General features: G+C 41.5%; 1 protein-coding gene across 1 annotated transcript in view; it reads right to left on the bottom strand.

Annotated features, from left to right (window-relative positions):
* Positions 1-12,941: 12,941 nt before the first annotated feature.
* Positions 12,942-18,096, bottom strand: part of mtch2 (mitochondrial carrier homolog 2) — a 48,665-nt gene continuing 43,510 nt past the window's right edge. The window contains exon 13 of the mRNA XM_059975350.1: positions 12,942-14,970. Within this exon, the coding sequence (XP_059831333.1) occupies positions 14,884-14,970 (87 nt within the window). The 3' untranslated portion in view covers positions 12,942-14,883. The remainder of the gene's footprint in view (positions 14,971-18,096) is intronic.

The raw sequence follows: 18,096 nt of genomic DNA, 5'->3' as shown, positions 1-18,096 counted from the left end.
ATGATCTTCAGTCTCAACAATGCAAAAGTGGCACTACTCACCCCGATATCCTTCTCTTTCCTGCAACCAACCCCTCAAACCAAAGTAAATCCCGAATCGGCGGATATTGAATCACGTTTACTTAATCCAGTCACGTGCTGGCAGAAACTGCTGAGTGTTATGGTGGCCGGCGCCATCTTTGTGCGGGGCAACGAACTACTGTCAATCAACTCGGGGCGGGGTAAAAACTGGGCCGCCAATCAATCGGGGCGGAGTGATGGCGGAATATTCACGTAAGCGTGTCCGCCTTCACCGTCGCTTGCTAGTGCCCGGCCCCGCGCTCAACGCACACGAATGCTGCAGGCCGGGCGGCATCTGTGGAAAAGAGCACGGTTTTTTGTCTTCTGTGCTCTTGCTCGTTCATTAATCCTGTTTACAGTTACTATTCTATAGATTTGCTGAGTATGCTTGCAGAAAAAGAATCTCGGGGTCGTACTCGAATAATAAATTTTACTTTGAACTTATGACCTTTGGAAAGCCATCTTACCTGTGAAGTGTGAAGGAGGCTCAACTGCTGTGGCAGGGCTTGAATGTATAATTTTAAAACCTTTATCGTGTTCTGCAATGCTCTAAGGAAAACAACCCAAGTTTGTCCAACCATTCCTTGTAGTTTTTAATCCAGCTAGCACAGTAGTAAACCTCATCTACATTTCTTCTTGATGTTCAGCACTATAATGACTCCCGAAGAAGGGTCTCAGCCTGGAATGTCAAGTGTTTGTTCATTTCCATGGATGTTACTGGAGTTTCTCCAGTATTTTGTATGTGTTCCTATGGATTTACAACAACTGCCGAATTTCTCATGTTTGTCATATAAAAGGGTTTACATTCCATGCGTCAATTTTTTCACGCATGGGTTCAGATCCGCCATACAACTCTTGTATCTCCATTCAATTCTTGTAAAAATGTTGATATAGATATATTTAGCCTTTTTACATGATGTATTGATTTAATATAAAAACAAGATAAACATTACTTACATAAGACTTTTAACAAATATATTTTGTCTTTTGATTTCTTCCTTTTTCTTAATCACACATCCTTTCCGTAACTCAGACCCAAGCACTATCTTCAGTTTTCCTTCTATTTCAGTCTGATGTTTGATTTATGGTGTCTATTAAGATCATGTCTTCTATTATGGGAGAAAGTGTTTTCACAAAAAATGCACAAGTTTTCCTGACGGACCCGCTATAAATAAGAACTCATTTTCCCACTGTTCATTGAATTCATGCTTACTATCACTATCTGCTTTTCTTTTGCTCATTTTCTTTTGCACTGTGATGAATAACTGAATGTAAAAACAAGGCTTAATTTTGGAAAAAGTACAAAACCGCAAATGTTCACAAAGGATGAACAAAGCACAACTCCATAGCGCACGAGTGTCAATTGTAAACTGACTGGCAAAAACCTGCATCACACCGCTGGTGCAGATGCCTGGCACCTCAAGATCAAACAAGTATCAAACATATATTGAACAGTTATGGAACAACTGCAGAACAAAAGTCCGTTCCTAGTTCGACTTATTGAACATTTTTTAAAATTGAAAATAGATTAATGTGAAAGAAGATAACATTTGCCAAAAGATATGCACAAAATAATAAAATCACTAAAAATAATTGCCAAGTTTTAGATTCATTCTCAGTAAAAACCCATTTCTAGCTCTAAGCTACTTGAATTCCTGTTATAGATTTTTTTCTACAAATTGGTTTTTGGTTAATAATTTTTGCATGAATAGGCTTACTTTTTTATTATTAACACTGGGGTGCAATGCACCACTTCCAATCATCCAATGTGCCACTTCTGGCAAATGCACCATAGGTTGGCCATCTCTGATTCAGATAATCACTTTAATTGCCTTGGCATAACCATGTTGATGCTAAGACCAAGAAAACACACCAAAGTCTCTACATCCTCAGAAGCCAAAGGCAAGTTGGCAAGTTCCTGATAATCTTTTGGACTTTTTAGATACAAAATAGTAAACGTGCCATGCAGATGCCCCCGGGCTTGGTACAGTAACTGCTCTACCCAAGACCACAAAAAATTAGAGCTGTGAACTCAGCCCAGTCCCTCTCACTAAACAGCCTGCATTCTAAAGATTATATCAATACTTCCCACAGCCTTTGGAAAGCAGCCAACATAATTAATGGCTCCTGCCACCCCAGTTATTCTCCCTTCTCGTCTCTCCCAAATACATATCATGTGAGGCTCAAGGACAACTTCTATTTCAGTGTTATCAGCCTCGTGAAAGGACCTCTCCTACACTAAAGGATGAATTCTCCATCTCCCAGTTGACTTCATTGTGCCCTTTGCACTTTATTTATCTATGTGTGCTGCATTTTCTCTGAAATCTGCATTCTGTTTTCTTTTTTACTACCTAATGTTCTTGTGTATGGAAAGATCTGTTTGGATGGGATGGTACCAAAAGTTTTTCATTGTACATTGGTACACGTGACAATGATAAACCAATACTCATTACAAGACCTTTTGTACTTCCTACAAGACGACTTGTAGTAGGCTGAGCCAGCATTTAGTTCCCATCCCCAGTTGCCCTTGAGAAGGTCGTGGTGATCCGCCTTCCTAAACAACTGCAATCATTGAGTAGGTACTCTCACAATGCTGTAAGGGAATGAGTTCAAGGATTTTGACCCAGCGATGATGGAGAGACTTTCCAAGTCAGCAAAGTGTATGACTGGAGGGCAACTTTCGGTTAATGGTCCCCCCAGGCTTTTGCTGCCCTTGTCCTTTGAGCTGGTAGAGGTGGTGGGTTTGGAAGATGCTAAGGAATCTTGGTCAGTTGCAGCAGTGCATCTTGTAGATGGTACAAACTATTACTGTGTGTCACAAGTGGAGTGAGTTGTTGCAGTTAGGATACTTGCCGCAGGACTCCGAACTCCTGACCTGCCGTTGTAGTCACATTGTGTATATAACTACTCCAATTCAGTATTTATTTATTTTAAATTGAGATATCGCCCTTTGAGCCACGCCGTCCAGTGATTCCCCTGGTTTAACCCAAGCCTAATCAAAATCAGAATCAGGTTTAATATCTCCAGCAAATGTTGTGAAATTTGTTAATTTTGCGGCAGTAGTACAATGCAATACATGGCAAATATAGAGAAAATCAGAGTTATAGTAAGTATATACGTGTATATTAAATAGTTAAATTAAGGTAGGTAGTGAAAAACAAAATTTAAAAAAAAGGTAGTGAGGTGGTGTTCATGAGTTCAATGTCTATTTAGGAATTGGATGGCGGAGGGGAAGAAGCTGTTCCTGAATCACTGAGTGTGTGCTTCAAGCTTCTGTATCTCTTTTCTGATGGTAACAGTGAGAAGAGGACGTGTCCTAGTAGAAGGGGACGATCATCTGAAAATTTGCGTTGATCAATTAATCTACCCACTGCTACATTTTTGGTCTGTGGGAGAAACCCCACAGTCATGGGGAGACCATACAAACTCCTTACAGGCAGCAGTGAGAATTGAACCTGAACCATGGTAACCTCCAAGATATTGATAGTGGGGGTTTCAGTGATGGAAAGGCCATTGAATGGCAGGTGGATGTCGTTATTTCCTGGCACTTGTGTGGTGGAGCCCATTGTTCAGGGCATAATGTGTCTGGATGTAGACTACCTCATTATCTGAGAGTCATGACTGGTGCTGGACATTGGGAAGAAATGCATATGAGGTTTACTATGATGCTGCCCGGATTAGATGGTATGAGCTACAAGGAAAGGTTGGACACAATTGAGTTGTTCTCCATAGAGCATCAGAGATTGAGAGGAGACATGGTAGAGGTTTTAAAATTATGAGATATCGGGGAGAAAGTCAGAACCTTTTCCCCAGGATAGAAATATCAAATACCAGAATTCATTTTTTTTTAAGGTTAGAGGTGGGGGATGTCTAAAGGTGACGAGATGGGCCAGATTTTTTACAGAGGGTGGTGCAAGCCTAGAATGGGTCTCCAGGGATAATCAAATTGATTTTATTACTTACATCCTTCACATACATGAGGAGTAAAAATATTCATGTTAAGTCTTCGTCTAAATGAGCAATGTGTAATTTATTGTAATTTGTGATAAATATGTACAACAGTTCAGTCAATATAGCTTAGAAATACAATTGTGTCTGTGTGAATTAATCAGTCTGATGGCCTGAGGAAGTTGCTGTCCCAGAGCTTGTTGTTCTTGGCTTTAATGCTGCGGTACCGTTTTCCGAATGGTAGCAGCTGGAACAATTTGTGCTTGGGGTGACTCAGGTCCCCAATGATCCTTCGAGCCCTTTTTACACAACTGTCTCTGTAAACGTCCTGAACAGTGGGAAGTTCACACCTACAGATGTGCTGGGCTGTCCGCACCATTCTCTGCAGAGTCCTGTGATTGAAGGAAGAAAGTACAGTTTCCATACCAGGCAGTGATGCAGCCAGTCAGGATGCTCTCAGTTGTGCCCCTGTAGAAAGTACTTAGGATTTGGGGACCCATACCAAACGTCTTCAGCCCTCTGAGATGCAAAAAGTTTGGTGGAGTTTAAGAGGCTTTTAGATAGACATTTGAATATGCAGGGAACGGAATGAAATAGATAATACACAGGAAGAGAGCATTTTAAATTAGCATCAAGATCAGCAAAATATAGTGGGCCAAATAGCTTGTTCAGTTCTGTACTGTTCTATCTTCTATTGTGCAGTTTCCTTCTCCCAGATTTCAAACCTCTGGTGCTTTGCACCTATACCCATACATGGGGAAGTCTGTGGGAATACACTCCGAGGAAAAACCTGGAGCTGGAGTCCGTGAGGTAGTCCTACACTGAGTTCAATGCTGACTGGTAACTCCTACAATGCTTCTGGTGCCAAACTGTATCAGTCTCAGCCGTTCCTTTGGGTTCATCAGCTGCACGGAGAGGGGAGCCTGCTACATGGGCAACAGCCCGCTCTCTATATTGTACTGCCCAGGCTTGTGTATGATAACTAGGACACAACTCCATCGACCCTGACCAACAGAGATATTCCAGGTGCAATCTTCAGTGAACATCCCTATTTCTGACCCTATGATTTAAGGAAGGTCACTGATGAAGCAGCTGAAGATTGTGAGACTGAGGACACTACCGTGAAAAATTTATGCAGAGATGCCCTATGGCTAAAATTATTGAACTCCAACCACCACAACCATCTCCCTTTGTGCTGGGTCGGATTCCCACTGCCTACCCACCCCCTCTCCCAGTTCCCATTGACTCCAGTTCAGCAGGGCTCCACAATGCCACACTCCATCAAGTGCTGCCTTGACGTCAAGGGCAGTTACTCTCCCTTCACCTCTGAAGTTCAGCCCTTCTGTCCATGTTTGTACCAAGTCTGTAGTGGGGCCAGGAGCCAAATATTTCTGGTTAATGACGGAATGAAGTGACGTTAGAATACAGTTGGAAAGGGTGCTGAAGTAGAAAGTCAATTGTAATATTGATGATGAAGAGCCTTGGCCCAAAATGTTGACCCCATACTCTTTTCCATAGATGCTGCCTAACCTGCTGAGTTACTCCAGCATTTTGTGCGAGTTGCTTTGGATTTCCAATATCTGAACATCTGGGGTGTTGAATGTTTAGAAAGTATAGCCAAAAAGGGTGAGAAGGTAGGATTAGTAAAGGAGGACATCAATGTAGTAGCAAGGATGGACATTGGCTAGAAAATCTTGATGTAGAGCTAAGAAACATGAAGGACCAGGGAACATTAGTGTAAGCTACATGTTGACACCCAGACAATGGTAATGAACTAGGGGATGAAATTAAATAGAAACTAGAACAAGGGTACTATTGTAATGGTGAGCAACTTCAATCAACATAAAGACAGGTCAAACCAATTTGGCAGTAACACCACAGAGGAGCTGTGTATACAGGGTGATTTTTAAGACCAGTTATTTGATCAACAAGAATGAGGCTATCCTGAGGAAGAAATAATTAATAGTTCTGCTGTGTGGAGTCCCCTTGCAAAGACAATAGACAATGGGTGCAGAAGTAGACCATTCGGCCCTTCGAGCCTGCACTGCCATTTTGAGATCATGGAGTGACCATAACATGACAGAATTCCTCAGCAAAATGGAGACCTAAATCCGAAGCTCAGGTTGTGAATCAGAATAAAGGAAAGTATAGGAGTGTGCTTCCCAGGTTGGTGGTGATAGATGATTTGGTCGTAAATGGGGAACGATTCAAGACAGTTTAATGCCATTTCTGGTACACAGATGTAAAGGAAAACAAAATATTTGTTACTCTGGATCCACTAAAGCATAGAAAAAATAATACAAGAGAAAGAAAAAAATTAAAAAAGCACAATATAAATATGTAAGATAGCTTATATACATAGATTTATTTTATTTTTATAAAGTAACACCAGACACAGGAGTGTCTGTATATAAGGTGACTGACAGGAAGTGATAAAGTAGTGGTGTTGAGTGTAAGGGAAGTGAGTCAGTGGGCAGTGTTGATCAGCCTTGCTGCTTGGGAAAGGTAACTGTTTTTGGGACTATGGTCGTGGTGTGGATGCTACATAGCTTCCTTCCTGATGGGAGTGAGACAAATAATCCCTGAGCAGGGTGGGTGGGGATCCTTCATGATGTTGCTGGCCCTTTTTGATGGTGGGTAGGGTGGTGCCAGTGAGGCACTGGGCAGTTTTGACCACCTGTTGGCAAGCCTTCCTGTCCACTGCAATGCAGTGATGCAGCATGTTAGAACTCTCTCTACTGCACGTCTGTAGAATAACACTAATATAGGTGTGTGTAGTTCAACTCCCTTCAGCCTCCTCAGGAAGTAGAATGTGTTCTGGGACTTAGAGGTTGTGCAAGATATGCATTTCTAAAGAAGGTATATATTAATGACAACAATTATTCTTCATTTGGGATACAAAGTTAAGTTGGGAAAGAGGACTCAATGATGGCATAGGCAGGGACTCAGATAGGACTAGAAACAAAGAAGAGGCATATAAAATTGAGGAAGTGCAGACTAGTTAATCTGACACAACTAGAAGAGATACAGTATATTTTTAGAAAAACAACTTTTTAAAAACATTTAAAAGAAGTTTTTTTTTAGAAAAAAAAAACAATTATTAAGTGTATTCCTGAAGATGGAGATGTATTTCTTAAAGCTGCATTGATCGAAGACCATGGAGAGAAAGTGGGACCAGGGCACTGAAATGGATGATCAGCCAAAATTTTGAGTAGTGGTGGTGTCTGGAGGATATACTCCTCCTCCATGTTCTGGAGATGGGAGCGTTGCTGGACCCTTAAAACAGAGGTTGTGGTGTGTGAATATAGCAATGGACCCCTTCTATTCTCGTTGCATTTCTGGCATTCCATGAGATAGATCTGACAGTTGCTGACCTTCTCTGTGTGTTCACATCGAACAACCATCTAAAAACTGTTTTGTCAGAGTCCTCTGTGACTGTGTAGGTTTAAGAACCACCAATACTCCAGCACGACTCCCCACCAAGTTCCCTCACCTAATGCTAGGCTGTGTGCAACTTCTGTTTGGCCAGACTTTGATCATCATACTGTCCGTCCTCCTCCTACAAACTAAGGAAGTCAAGGATGGTTTGAAATTGTAAGATGTGCAACATTGGGAGGACTAATGGTAGGTCAGAAGATTGGGAACATTTTTGGAACCAACAAAGGATGACGAGAAGAAATTAAGACAGATAAGATAGAAAATGAGAATAAAGTAGTAGGTAATAAAAACAGACAGTAAGTTTCTAGAAGTTTTTAAAAAAACTAAATATTTCCCTGTTAAAAGGCAAGTTGTAAACTTAAAAGGTTTTAAAAGAGGGAAGACTTTAAAACCTCATTCACTACAGAAAAAAATAACTACTCTGAATAATGGGGCTAAAAGCAAACAAGTCCCCTGGATTTGAAGGCTATCATCCTAATGTTTAAGAAGTAGTTGCAGAGATATCAGTTGTATTTTGTGAATAGTGAAATATCACACCTTAGAAAATGTTTGGGTATTTGGGGAATCAGGGATTAAAAATGTGTTCAGGTCAAGAATCAGAACAGCAATGGACACCAAATGCTACAGCAGGCTTGAGGGCCATCTTGTCCCATCCCCACTCCTGTGATTGAACATACAGGAGAAACTGAGAAGGGAGGAAAGTGGTCACAGTCCACAGAAACGGGGAGAGAAAGAATAAAGTGTGCAGATCAGTTGTTGGTAGTATAACCACATGATGGGGTAAATGTTTATGATAAATAATGTATGGAAGGATGACTACAGTCAATAGATATTGGTAAAGTACACATGGTTATGGAATTATTGTATTATGTGATAGGGTAATGCATTCACTAATGGGTTCTAAACTGAGTGCAGGTACCACATTCTCTGCCACTGGAGGTGTATGACCATGCAGCTGGGTGAGAGTTTGGTTTCTTGTGTGCTCCATCTACTGCTTGAGCTTGTTCTCCACATGCTCCTTTCAGAGGGAGCCCATTATAGCCAATGGGGCTATAATGCATTTAGCCCCATTATTCAGAGTAGTTATTTTTTTCTGTAGTGAATGAGGTTTTAAAGTCTTCTCTCTTTTAAAATCCTTTAATTTTACAACTTGCCTTTTAACAGGGAAATATTTAGTTTTTTCATCAGCATCATCAGTTTGAGCAGCCTTGGGCCAAGCATTCCCAGTCAGGAAGTTACATTTCTCAAGAACACTTTTTTAGTTGTTCTTGAAGCATTTATCCTCTCTTCCGGGCAAAGTCTTGCTGTAATGGAGTGTAGAGGAGAGCACCTGTTCAGGGAGTCTGCTGTCAGACATGGAGACAATGTGATCTTCCCTTCAGGCCTGCATGAGTGGGATGAGCACTGCAAAGTTGGTGATATTGGATACTGTCATTGGTTTGCCTATCTTGCCAGTAGATATCCATCCACTCTTTGATGTAAGCGTTCTTTTCTCCCTGTTGTAGTATAAGGGGTTCCAAAGGCTATCGACAGATGAGATACAAAGTCTTTGGAGCAGACTACATCCCCAATGATGTACTAAAATATGGTAGAGAAATTGGTGTGACCTGTCCTTCATCCAGGCAGGTGCTAGGGGCTTTCTAGAGATTTGATGATCGTGACCATCAGTAGAAAAAGGAAGACAATTAGAAACTACACAGAGCTTTCCTGTGCACCACAGGGAGAACCACTGCCCATTGCAACAAGTCTCTTCCTGGGAACCATGGAGCTCCACTTGGCATCCCAAAGGTGATCCTACATATTGAGGCTCTCTGAATCATCACTATGCAATAAGCCTAGGGGCAGCATCAATCACCATGTGTGGTTTCCTTTATCTTGCAAGATCTTTCAATTCCATCAGCAAAGGTGGATGGAGATTCTTCAGTTCGTCTGCAAATAAAATGGGAGGCCATCCTCTATCTGCTTCACAATGAAATGCACACTGTGTTCCTCACCAGTGGGTGCACAATGCACCCATTCAAAGTTCAACTATGTCTCTCTGTTGTCACACAACCTTCATCTTGACTCCAACTCCTTGCTGAAGTAAGAGCTGAACAGCAGCAGGAACAGGAAACTCTTCAACTTTGCAGCCTTCACCAAGATCACAACTGCAGCCAGAGATAGTCTTCAGATGCTATCTGGTGCCTACTTGGAGGAAAAAGTCCAAATCTTGTCCATTCCTTCAGTGTAGAAGAGGATGGACTCAGGATATTATGAGGAATGGAAGGAAATTGAATGATGAGTTGACCCATTTGAACTGAGTACATTGTTAATCAAGTGATTCAAGCCCAAGGAGCTACTTTTGAGAAACACATGAGGAATTTCTCGTGAAATGGCTTTCTCAAGCAGCTAGTGATTGAGCCACTAGGGGATCAATTATTCTGGATTGGGTGTTATGATGAACTGGAATTGATTAGAGAGTTTAAGGTAAAAGATCCCTTAGGGGCAGGCAATCATAATATGATCAAATTCACCCTGACATTTGAAAAGGAGAAACTAAAGTTAGATGTATCAGTATTACAGTGGAGTAAAGGGAATTGCAGAGGCTCAAGAAAGGAGTTGGCCAGAATTGATCCGAAAATAACACTGCTAGGGATAATGGCAGAGCAGCAATGGCTGCAATTTCTGGAAGCAATTTGTAAGGCACAGGAATAAATAGGCAAGATGACACAACCGTGATTAACAAGTCAAAGCCAACACAAAAGCTTAAGGGAGGGCATACAATAGAGCAAAAATCAGTGGGAAGTTAGAGGATCAGGAACCTTTATATAAAAAAAACACAAAAGGCAACTAAAAAAGTAATTAAGGTAAAGATGGAATATGAAAGTAGGCTAGTTAATAATAGAATACCAATAGTTTCTTCAGATACATACAGTGTAAAAGAGAGGCGAGTGTAATCCGACAATGCTGGAGAGGTAGTAATGGGGATAAGAAATAGTGGGCAAACTAAGCATTTTGTATTGTATTCACCATGGAAGACACCAGCAGTATGGTGTAAGTTCCAGGTGTCAGAGGTCATGAAGTGTAGTAAGTTACCATTACTAGGGAGAAGGTTCTTCAGAAACTGAAAAGTCTGAAGGTAGTTGTAATTTGGACCAGATGGAGCACACCCTAGGGTTCTAAAAGAGGTGGCTGAAGAGATTGTGGGTGCATTAGTAATGATTTATCAAGAAACATTATTCTGGAATCGTTATGGAAGACTGGAAAAGTGCAAATGTCTCTCCACTCTTCAAGAAGGGAGAGACAGAAGAAAGGAAATTATAGGCCAGTTAGTGAGACCACAGTGGTTGGGAAGATGTTGGAATTGATTATCAAAGATGTGGTTTTGGGGTACTTGGGAGGCACATGATAAAATAAGTTGTAGTCAGCATGGTTCTCTCAAGGGCAAATCTTTTGGAACTCTGAAGAAATAACAAGCAGGATAGACAAAGGAGAATCAGTTGATATTGTTTACTTTGATTTTCAGGCCTTTGACAACATGCCATGCATGAAGCTGCTTAACAAGCTACGAGCCCATGGTATTATAGGAAAGTCCAGCATGGATAAAGCAGTGGTTGATTACCTGGAGGCAAAGAGTGGAAATAAAAAGAGCCTTTTCTGGTTGGTTGCCAGTGACTAGTGGTGACTTACAGGGCTTTGTGGTGGGATTGAATGTTTTTACACTATATGTAAATGATTTGAATGATGGAATTGATGGCTTTGTTGCAGCTTGCAGACGGTACAAAGATAAGTGGAGGAGCAAGTAGTTTTGAGGGTGTAGACAGGCTACAGGACTGATAGATTAGAAGAATGGGCAAAGAAGTGGCAGATAAACTATAGTGTTGGGAAGTATATGGTCATGCAATTTGGTAGAAGAAATGAAAAAGTTTATGTATAGAAAATATAAAAATTTGAGGTGCAAAGGGACTTGGGAGTCCTTGTGCAGATTCCATAAAGGTTAATTTGAAGGTTGAGTCTGTGGTACAGAAGGCAAATGCGATATTAGCATTCATTTCAAGAGGAATGGAATATAAATGCAAGAATGTAATGTTGAGATTTTATAAAACACTGGCAAGGTGTAATTGGAGTACTGGGAGCAGTTTTGGGCCCCTTAGATAGGATGAGCTAGAACTGGAGGGTTCAAAGGAGGTTCACGAAAACTATTCCAGGATTGAATCGCTTTTCATATGAAGAGCTTTTGATGGCTCTGGACCTGTATTCACTAGAATCCAGAAGAATGAGGGATGACCTCATTGAAACCTATTGAATGGTGAAAGGCCTTGATAGAGTAGATGTGAAGAGGATGTCTCCTTTGGTGGGAGTGTCTACGACTAAAGGACACAAGCTCAGAATAGAGAGATATCCTTTTAGAGTGGAGATGAGGAAGATTTTCTTTAATGCCAAATCTTTATGTATATTTAAGGCAGAGATCGATAGATTATTGATTAGTCAGGGCATGAAGGGATGGGGGGGGGGGTGAAAGCAGGAGATTGGGGCTGAGAGGAAAAATGTAGTAGCCATGATGAAAAGGCAGAGCAGCCTCAATCGGCCAAATGGCTTAATTCTGCTCCTATATCTTATGGTACTGGTCCTGTGGTGAATCCATTACTTCACGTATCTACAAGAAGACCTCACAACCTGTATGAAGTCCTGAAGAAGAGTCTCTGCTTGTTTTGTCATTTCCATGGATGCTGCCTGCCCTACTGTGTTCCTCCAACACTTTGTGTGTTTTATTCTGTATCAAGTGTTCATCGTCTTCAGAAATACTGCTTAAATTTTCCACTTTTGCCCTCTTACTTCTCAGTACTGATACTAACCTGCAGTCTTGATCTTCTTTAGTCTTTCCCTCTACCATATCTGTTCAGATGACCACCAGATGCAAATGCATTGGTCTACTCAGTGGAATGTGACAACATGTAGTCTGCTATCAGAGGGAGTCTAGGGCGAGTGTGAGGGCTGCTGCAGTGGCCCTTCCTCTACTTCATTCTGATTTTTAACAAAATCCATTTAAAGTTAGGTTTAATGTGTAACTACTGGTTTTAATTATTCCTGATGCATGTATACTGGCTTTTATAAGTTTATCTTAGTAATCAAAATATCCTCTAATCTCCTTTACATTAGCTTAATACTGCAAGTAGTTACATCTCAGAACTCTGGAGCAGGAAGGGGAAGGATCATCATTCCTATGACTTCCACAGTCCTCTGGCCATTTATAAAACGGAGTTTGCTATGAGAACCCATGATCCCCATTTTGTTGAACCTTCTGAATTAGATTTACTAACTTCCAATTCCAAACACACAGGCTTCATAATATACGTGAGACTGTTGGTAGCCTGGTACTAATATATCTTACCTTTCTGATAGAGTCCACAGACATTATCTTCTTGATTCCCTCCTCCATGTCCAACATCACAAACTCTGGCCAGTTTAAGATGGTGCTAGTGAAGCCCAGCGACTACTTATTGGCGGCAAACAAAACAAAGAAAACAACTAAATTCTTTATTAATAACGCTTTTTCTGGTACACAATCACAGCAAACACTGGAGAGGTGAGGTGGAGGCAAGGCAGAGTCAAGGCAGGCGGAGGTGAAGTCCGTCCCGGAGAACAAGGGAGCACCCAAGGTACGATCAATTTAAGCACTGGGCCAAATGCCAAAGGTTGGGTATGAGCCAAATTGTGGCAGTGGGGTCCTGGCCCCAGAATGTATAAAAACAGGACCTAATGTTTGGCCAATTTAAGCATCAAGCCAGATTGGAAAGAGCAGGGTGTCAGGACCAGATGCGAGAGATGTTTACTTGGCTCTGTCTGAACGGAGGCTGTGTCCTGCTCCAGATACAGTGATGCCTCACTTTGTGACTGTGGATTCACTTTCTTAAAATCAGTTCTGAATGCTTTTTGTTTACTTTTATTGTTTGTGCAATTTGTTTTTTCTCTACACATTGGGTGCTTGACAGTCTCTTTTTTTCTGAAAAGGGTTTTTGGGTTTCTTTGTTTTGTAGCTACCTATAAGGATATAAATCTCAAAGGTGTATAATGTATACATACTTTGAATGAGCCTTTACACTGATTCTATATACTCAATGGAGATGTTGGTGCATGACAGCCACTCTATAGAAATGAATGCAGACTGTCTCACAGCTCAAGGTGAGGGGAACTGCATTCTCTGAACTCGGGTGCAGAAGAGGTTGAAATTGTCTCTTTGCATTGAAATCAATTATTTTAATTGGTTCAAGACACAAACCTTCTTAAATGAACTCAGCAGGATAACATTTACGGTACAAGCAAAGTGGTTTAGTGTTTGACCACGCTCTATTTTGCCTGGAGAGGAGCCACCATTAGACTATAACACATTTTAGGAAAATCAGAACGCTGCACAAACCTGCTTTATTGAACAGATTTCAACACAGGCAGTTAACGTACCCTAGACTGGCAGGCTTGTTCTTCACAGAGGCACCAGTGCAACACTGGGGCTGTGTGCCACTTCTCACTGCTGGTGGGGGAACAGTCACTAGAAGAAGAACAGCCCCAGGGGTTGAAGCACCAGTTTTGGAAACATTCATATCAGCCAACCTTCCACCTGTTGTTACCAAACTGGAATTTTGGTTATGAGATTAGGAAAATAAAATTAAATTAATTTATTAATAAAAATAATTAGGACAGCCTCTCCCTCTTGGCCTAGAGGGCGCATGCAGTGCTACACTGCATGCTGAGATAAGGAAGATGGCAAGAACCTGGGAAAATATGCTTGCAGGACAGGTTACTGTTAGAGTGCCTGCTAGTGAGGTGGAGAAAGGGTTCAGGATCTTAGTGTGTAACCCCTACGCAGCTCTTCCCAGACAGGATCAAACTCGCTGATCTATCTCACTGCGAAGAGAGACTGGAGTGAGGTATATAATGTCTCCAGTACAGTCCACGTCCTAGTGAAGAGCTGAAGTGTGAGGGAGATGGGATGGGCGAGCAGGGTGTACCGAGTGAGGGGGGTGCGAGAGGGAGGGTGGGGGTTGGGGGAGCTTAAAACAGAAACCTTCCATTAAGAATGCAAGGGGAGCAGGTGAAGCAAATGACTAACTGCATACAAAAATCTCATTTCCCCCATTTTCCAAGTCTTTTTTTTTACCTTTCTTAGAAAGGTGCTGTGATTTTGGTGGAATGCCTCATCCCCACAAATGTGGTATACCCTGGAAAACCTCACAAAGATCATTTCTACTAATCCCTGGTTAACATCAAGGGAATTAAAGTAAAAGTGTTTCTTGTTTCAATCAGACCATCTCATTCCATCATAAAATACATTGTGCCAGTGTGGATCAACACTACATCATTAAAAACATCATTGTAAACAAAAATCATACAAATCACATCCCACCCCCACCCTTTGCCCCCACCCAGTTTGTCCCATTCACAGCTCCTCGCCAACATGCATTTACACAAATCGTTTCTGATCAAGTGCATAATTCCGTCCAGCTGGTGCCTTCCGGAAAAACAGACTGTTCCCTCGGCTCATGTTCCCCTGAAAGAGAAACGAGGAAATATTACGAGAGAAACTCTAGAAACAGAACAGGAGAGGAGTTGGAAGTACAGAGTCATAGAGCACTACAGCGTGTTCCACACTCACACCACCCTCTGAGTGAAGAAGTTCCTCATCAGGCCTCCCTTAACTATTTCACCTTTCTCCCTTAACCTATGACCTCCAGTTCCAGTCTCATGCAACCTCAGTGGAAAAAGCCTGCTTGCATTTATCCTATCTATACCCCTCACAATTTTGTATACCTCCATCAAATCTTCCCTCCTCCTACAATCCAAGGAATAAAGTCTTAACCTGTCCAAGCTTTCCCCATGACTCAGGTGCTCAAGTCCTGGTAACATGCTTGTAGATTTTCTCCATTACTCTTTCAATTTTATTAATATAAAAGCTATAAAAATATAAAGAAAAACATAAAGAAGAAAGAAAAATGATTTTAAAAAGTAGGAAAAGGGACAAAATAATGCGTAAGTCACTCCACACAACATACTCTAGCTAGCTACAACTCTAGCTACTCCAACAGCTAGCTAGCTGCCTGCCTCTTTCAAAACTGGCTACAACCCAACCTGAGAGAAGGTTTACCTACTGCACCAAGGTGTCCCTTTTATGGCCTTCAAAACCTCTTCAAAAAATAACATAGCTTTTACCCCAATACTTTTCCATCGCCTAGTGGTACTAGCTTATACTTTTGGCTTAGTCACATAACAGAGACAGCAGGTCTGCATATGTCCTTCATCAGTACCTAATCTCAAGGCTGTGCATCCATACACATCTCCAGACTACAGACCAGTACTTACACTAAGTTCTCAAAACATGCCTGTGGACTGGTTCCCTTGTACTTTCTCTAACCATTCTCACATTCTAGACTAACATTAGTTTGTTTTACAAGCTTCCATTTTGTATTACACATTTTAGCATATAGCAATTGGTAATAAAATTCAACTACTTCCTTACAATCTCAGAGGTGTCTACACTAAATTCCATCTGCCATTTCCAGCCCATTTTTTCAGTTGGTCCAGATTCTACTGCAAGCTTTAATAGACTTCCTCACTGTCCATTATTCCCCCAGTCTAGGTGTCATTCACAAATTTGCTGATCCAGTTTACCACATTATCATCCAAATATTAACATAGATGACAAGCAACAATGGATTTCAACACCAATCCCTGCAGCATACCACTACTCACAAGCCTCCAGACAGAGAGGCAGCAACCTACTACCATTCTCTAGCTTTTTCCACTAGGTCAATGTTGAATCCAATTTTGATTGTCAAGCAACTGAACAGTCTGGCCCAGCCTCGCTTGCGGGACTTTGTCAAAGGCCTTGCTAACGTCCATGTAGACAACACTCACCATCTTTCCTTCATCAACTTTCAGTAACCTCCATGAAAAATTCTAAAACTGTATTGACATGACCTATCATGCACAAAGCCATGTTGACTATCCCTAATCAGGCCCTGTTTATCTAAATACTTGTGCATCTTGTGCATCTTGTCCCTTCGAATATCTTCCAATAATTTACCCAATACTTTTATCAGGCTCACAATTTCCTGGCTTATTCTCAGAGACTTTCTTGAACAATGGAAGAACATTAGCCATCCTCCAGTCCTCTGGACCTCACCCATGGCGAAGGGCATTTTAAATACAGTAACTCTGTCAGGGCCCCAGCAGTTTCTGTACTAGCCTCCTAAAGCGTCAGAAGGGACACCTTGTCAGACCCTGTGGACTTAACCACCCTAACACCACACATAAAATGCTGGTGGAACACAGCAGGCCAGGCAGTATCTAAAGGGAGAAGTACAGTCGATGTTTCGGGCCAAGACCCTTCATCAGGACTAACAAGCCCTCGATATCAGTCATAAACCAAGGTTCTCTAAACCTGTTGGCCTTGTCTTTTATTCTAACAGGAACATACAACCGCTGTACTCAAAATCTCACTTTCGAAAGACTTTCACTTACCAAGCATCCCTTTGCCAGAAAACAACCCATCCCAATCCACATCTGACAAATCCTTCTATTGCCATCAGAATTGGCCTTTTGCCAATTTAGAATCTCAACGCATGGACCAGTCCTATTGTTCTCTCTCTCTCTCTCTCTCTCTCTCTATATATATATATATATATATATATATTTGAAGCTAAGGGAATTATGATCACTAGATCCAAAGTGTTCCTAATAGGAGATTTACTATCTTTATATATTGATAAAGGAAACTCTCCTGCAACTTTTGACAAATTCTAGCCCCTCCAGCCATTTTACAGTATGGGAATCCCAGTTAACATATAGAAAGTTAAGATCATCTATCATAGCCTGATTTTTCTTGCAACTGTCTGCCATTTCTCTACAAATTAGCTCCTCTAATTACTACTGATTATTGGGAGGTCAATAATATAATCCTAATAATGTGGTCAGTTCCATCCATATAGCCTTGGTTTGTGAGCCCTCCAGTCTCAGCATTGCTATATTTTCATAACTAGTAATGTCATTCCTTCCTCTTTAATATCTCCCCTTCTAACATGTCTAAAACAATGGGACCCTGGAATACCATCTGCTAGTCCTGCCTGCATGGAACCATGTCTCACTCTCCGAGGCCTCCATTGTTCAGGGTTAATCATGGATGCTGTGCCTTGCTGTCTAGATATGCAAGCTCCCCCCCCCCCCCCGCCCCCATGCATCTGATGAACCCTGAAGGAAAGATACAGTGGCTTATGGCTATAACATAATTCCGTGTGCTGATCCACGATCTTAGCTCATATACCTCATCCACGATACTTTCTGCATTGAAATAGATGCAACTTTGAATGAAATTCCCACCATGCTCAACCTTTTGGTTCCTGTAGGCTTAACATCTGCTTTTCCCACAATGACTCCATTAGTTGCCATGGCACTTTGGTTCCACTCCCCTGCAACTCCAGCTTAAACCCCTGGAGTAGCACTAGCAAACCTTCCAACAAGGATAAATGTAAGAGACACCCAAGGCACTGGTGGGCATGTGTACACTTCCATATATATACTGTGCAATGACATATGCCTGGACCAAAACCTGGAGCAGAGATCCATCTACAAGAGTAATGGTCTTGTACATAATGTGCCTGTGCAAAGAATATGAATGACT

Source organism: Hypanus sabinus, chromosome 7 (genome assembly GCF_030144855.1).
Source record: "Hypanus sabinus isolate sHypSab1 chromosome 7, sHypSab1.hap1, whole genome shotgun sequence".
Lineage (NCBI taxonomy): Eukaryota > Metazoa > Chordata > Chondrichthyes > Myliobatiformes > Dasyatidae > Hypanus > Hypanus sabinus.
The sequence above is the reverse complement of the archived record's forward strand: the minus strand, read 5'-3'. Positions and strand labels throughout refer to the sequence as shown.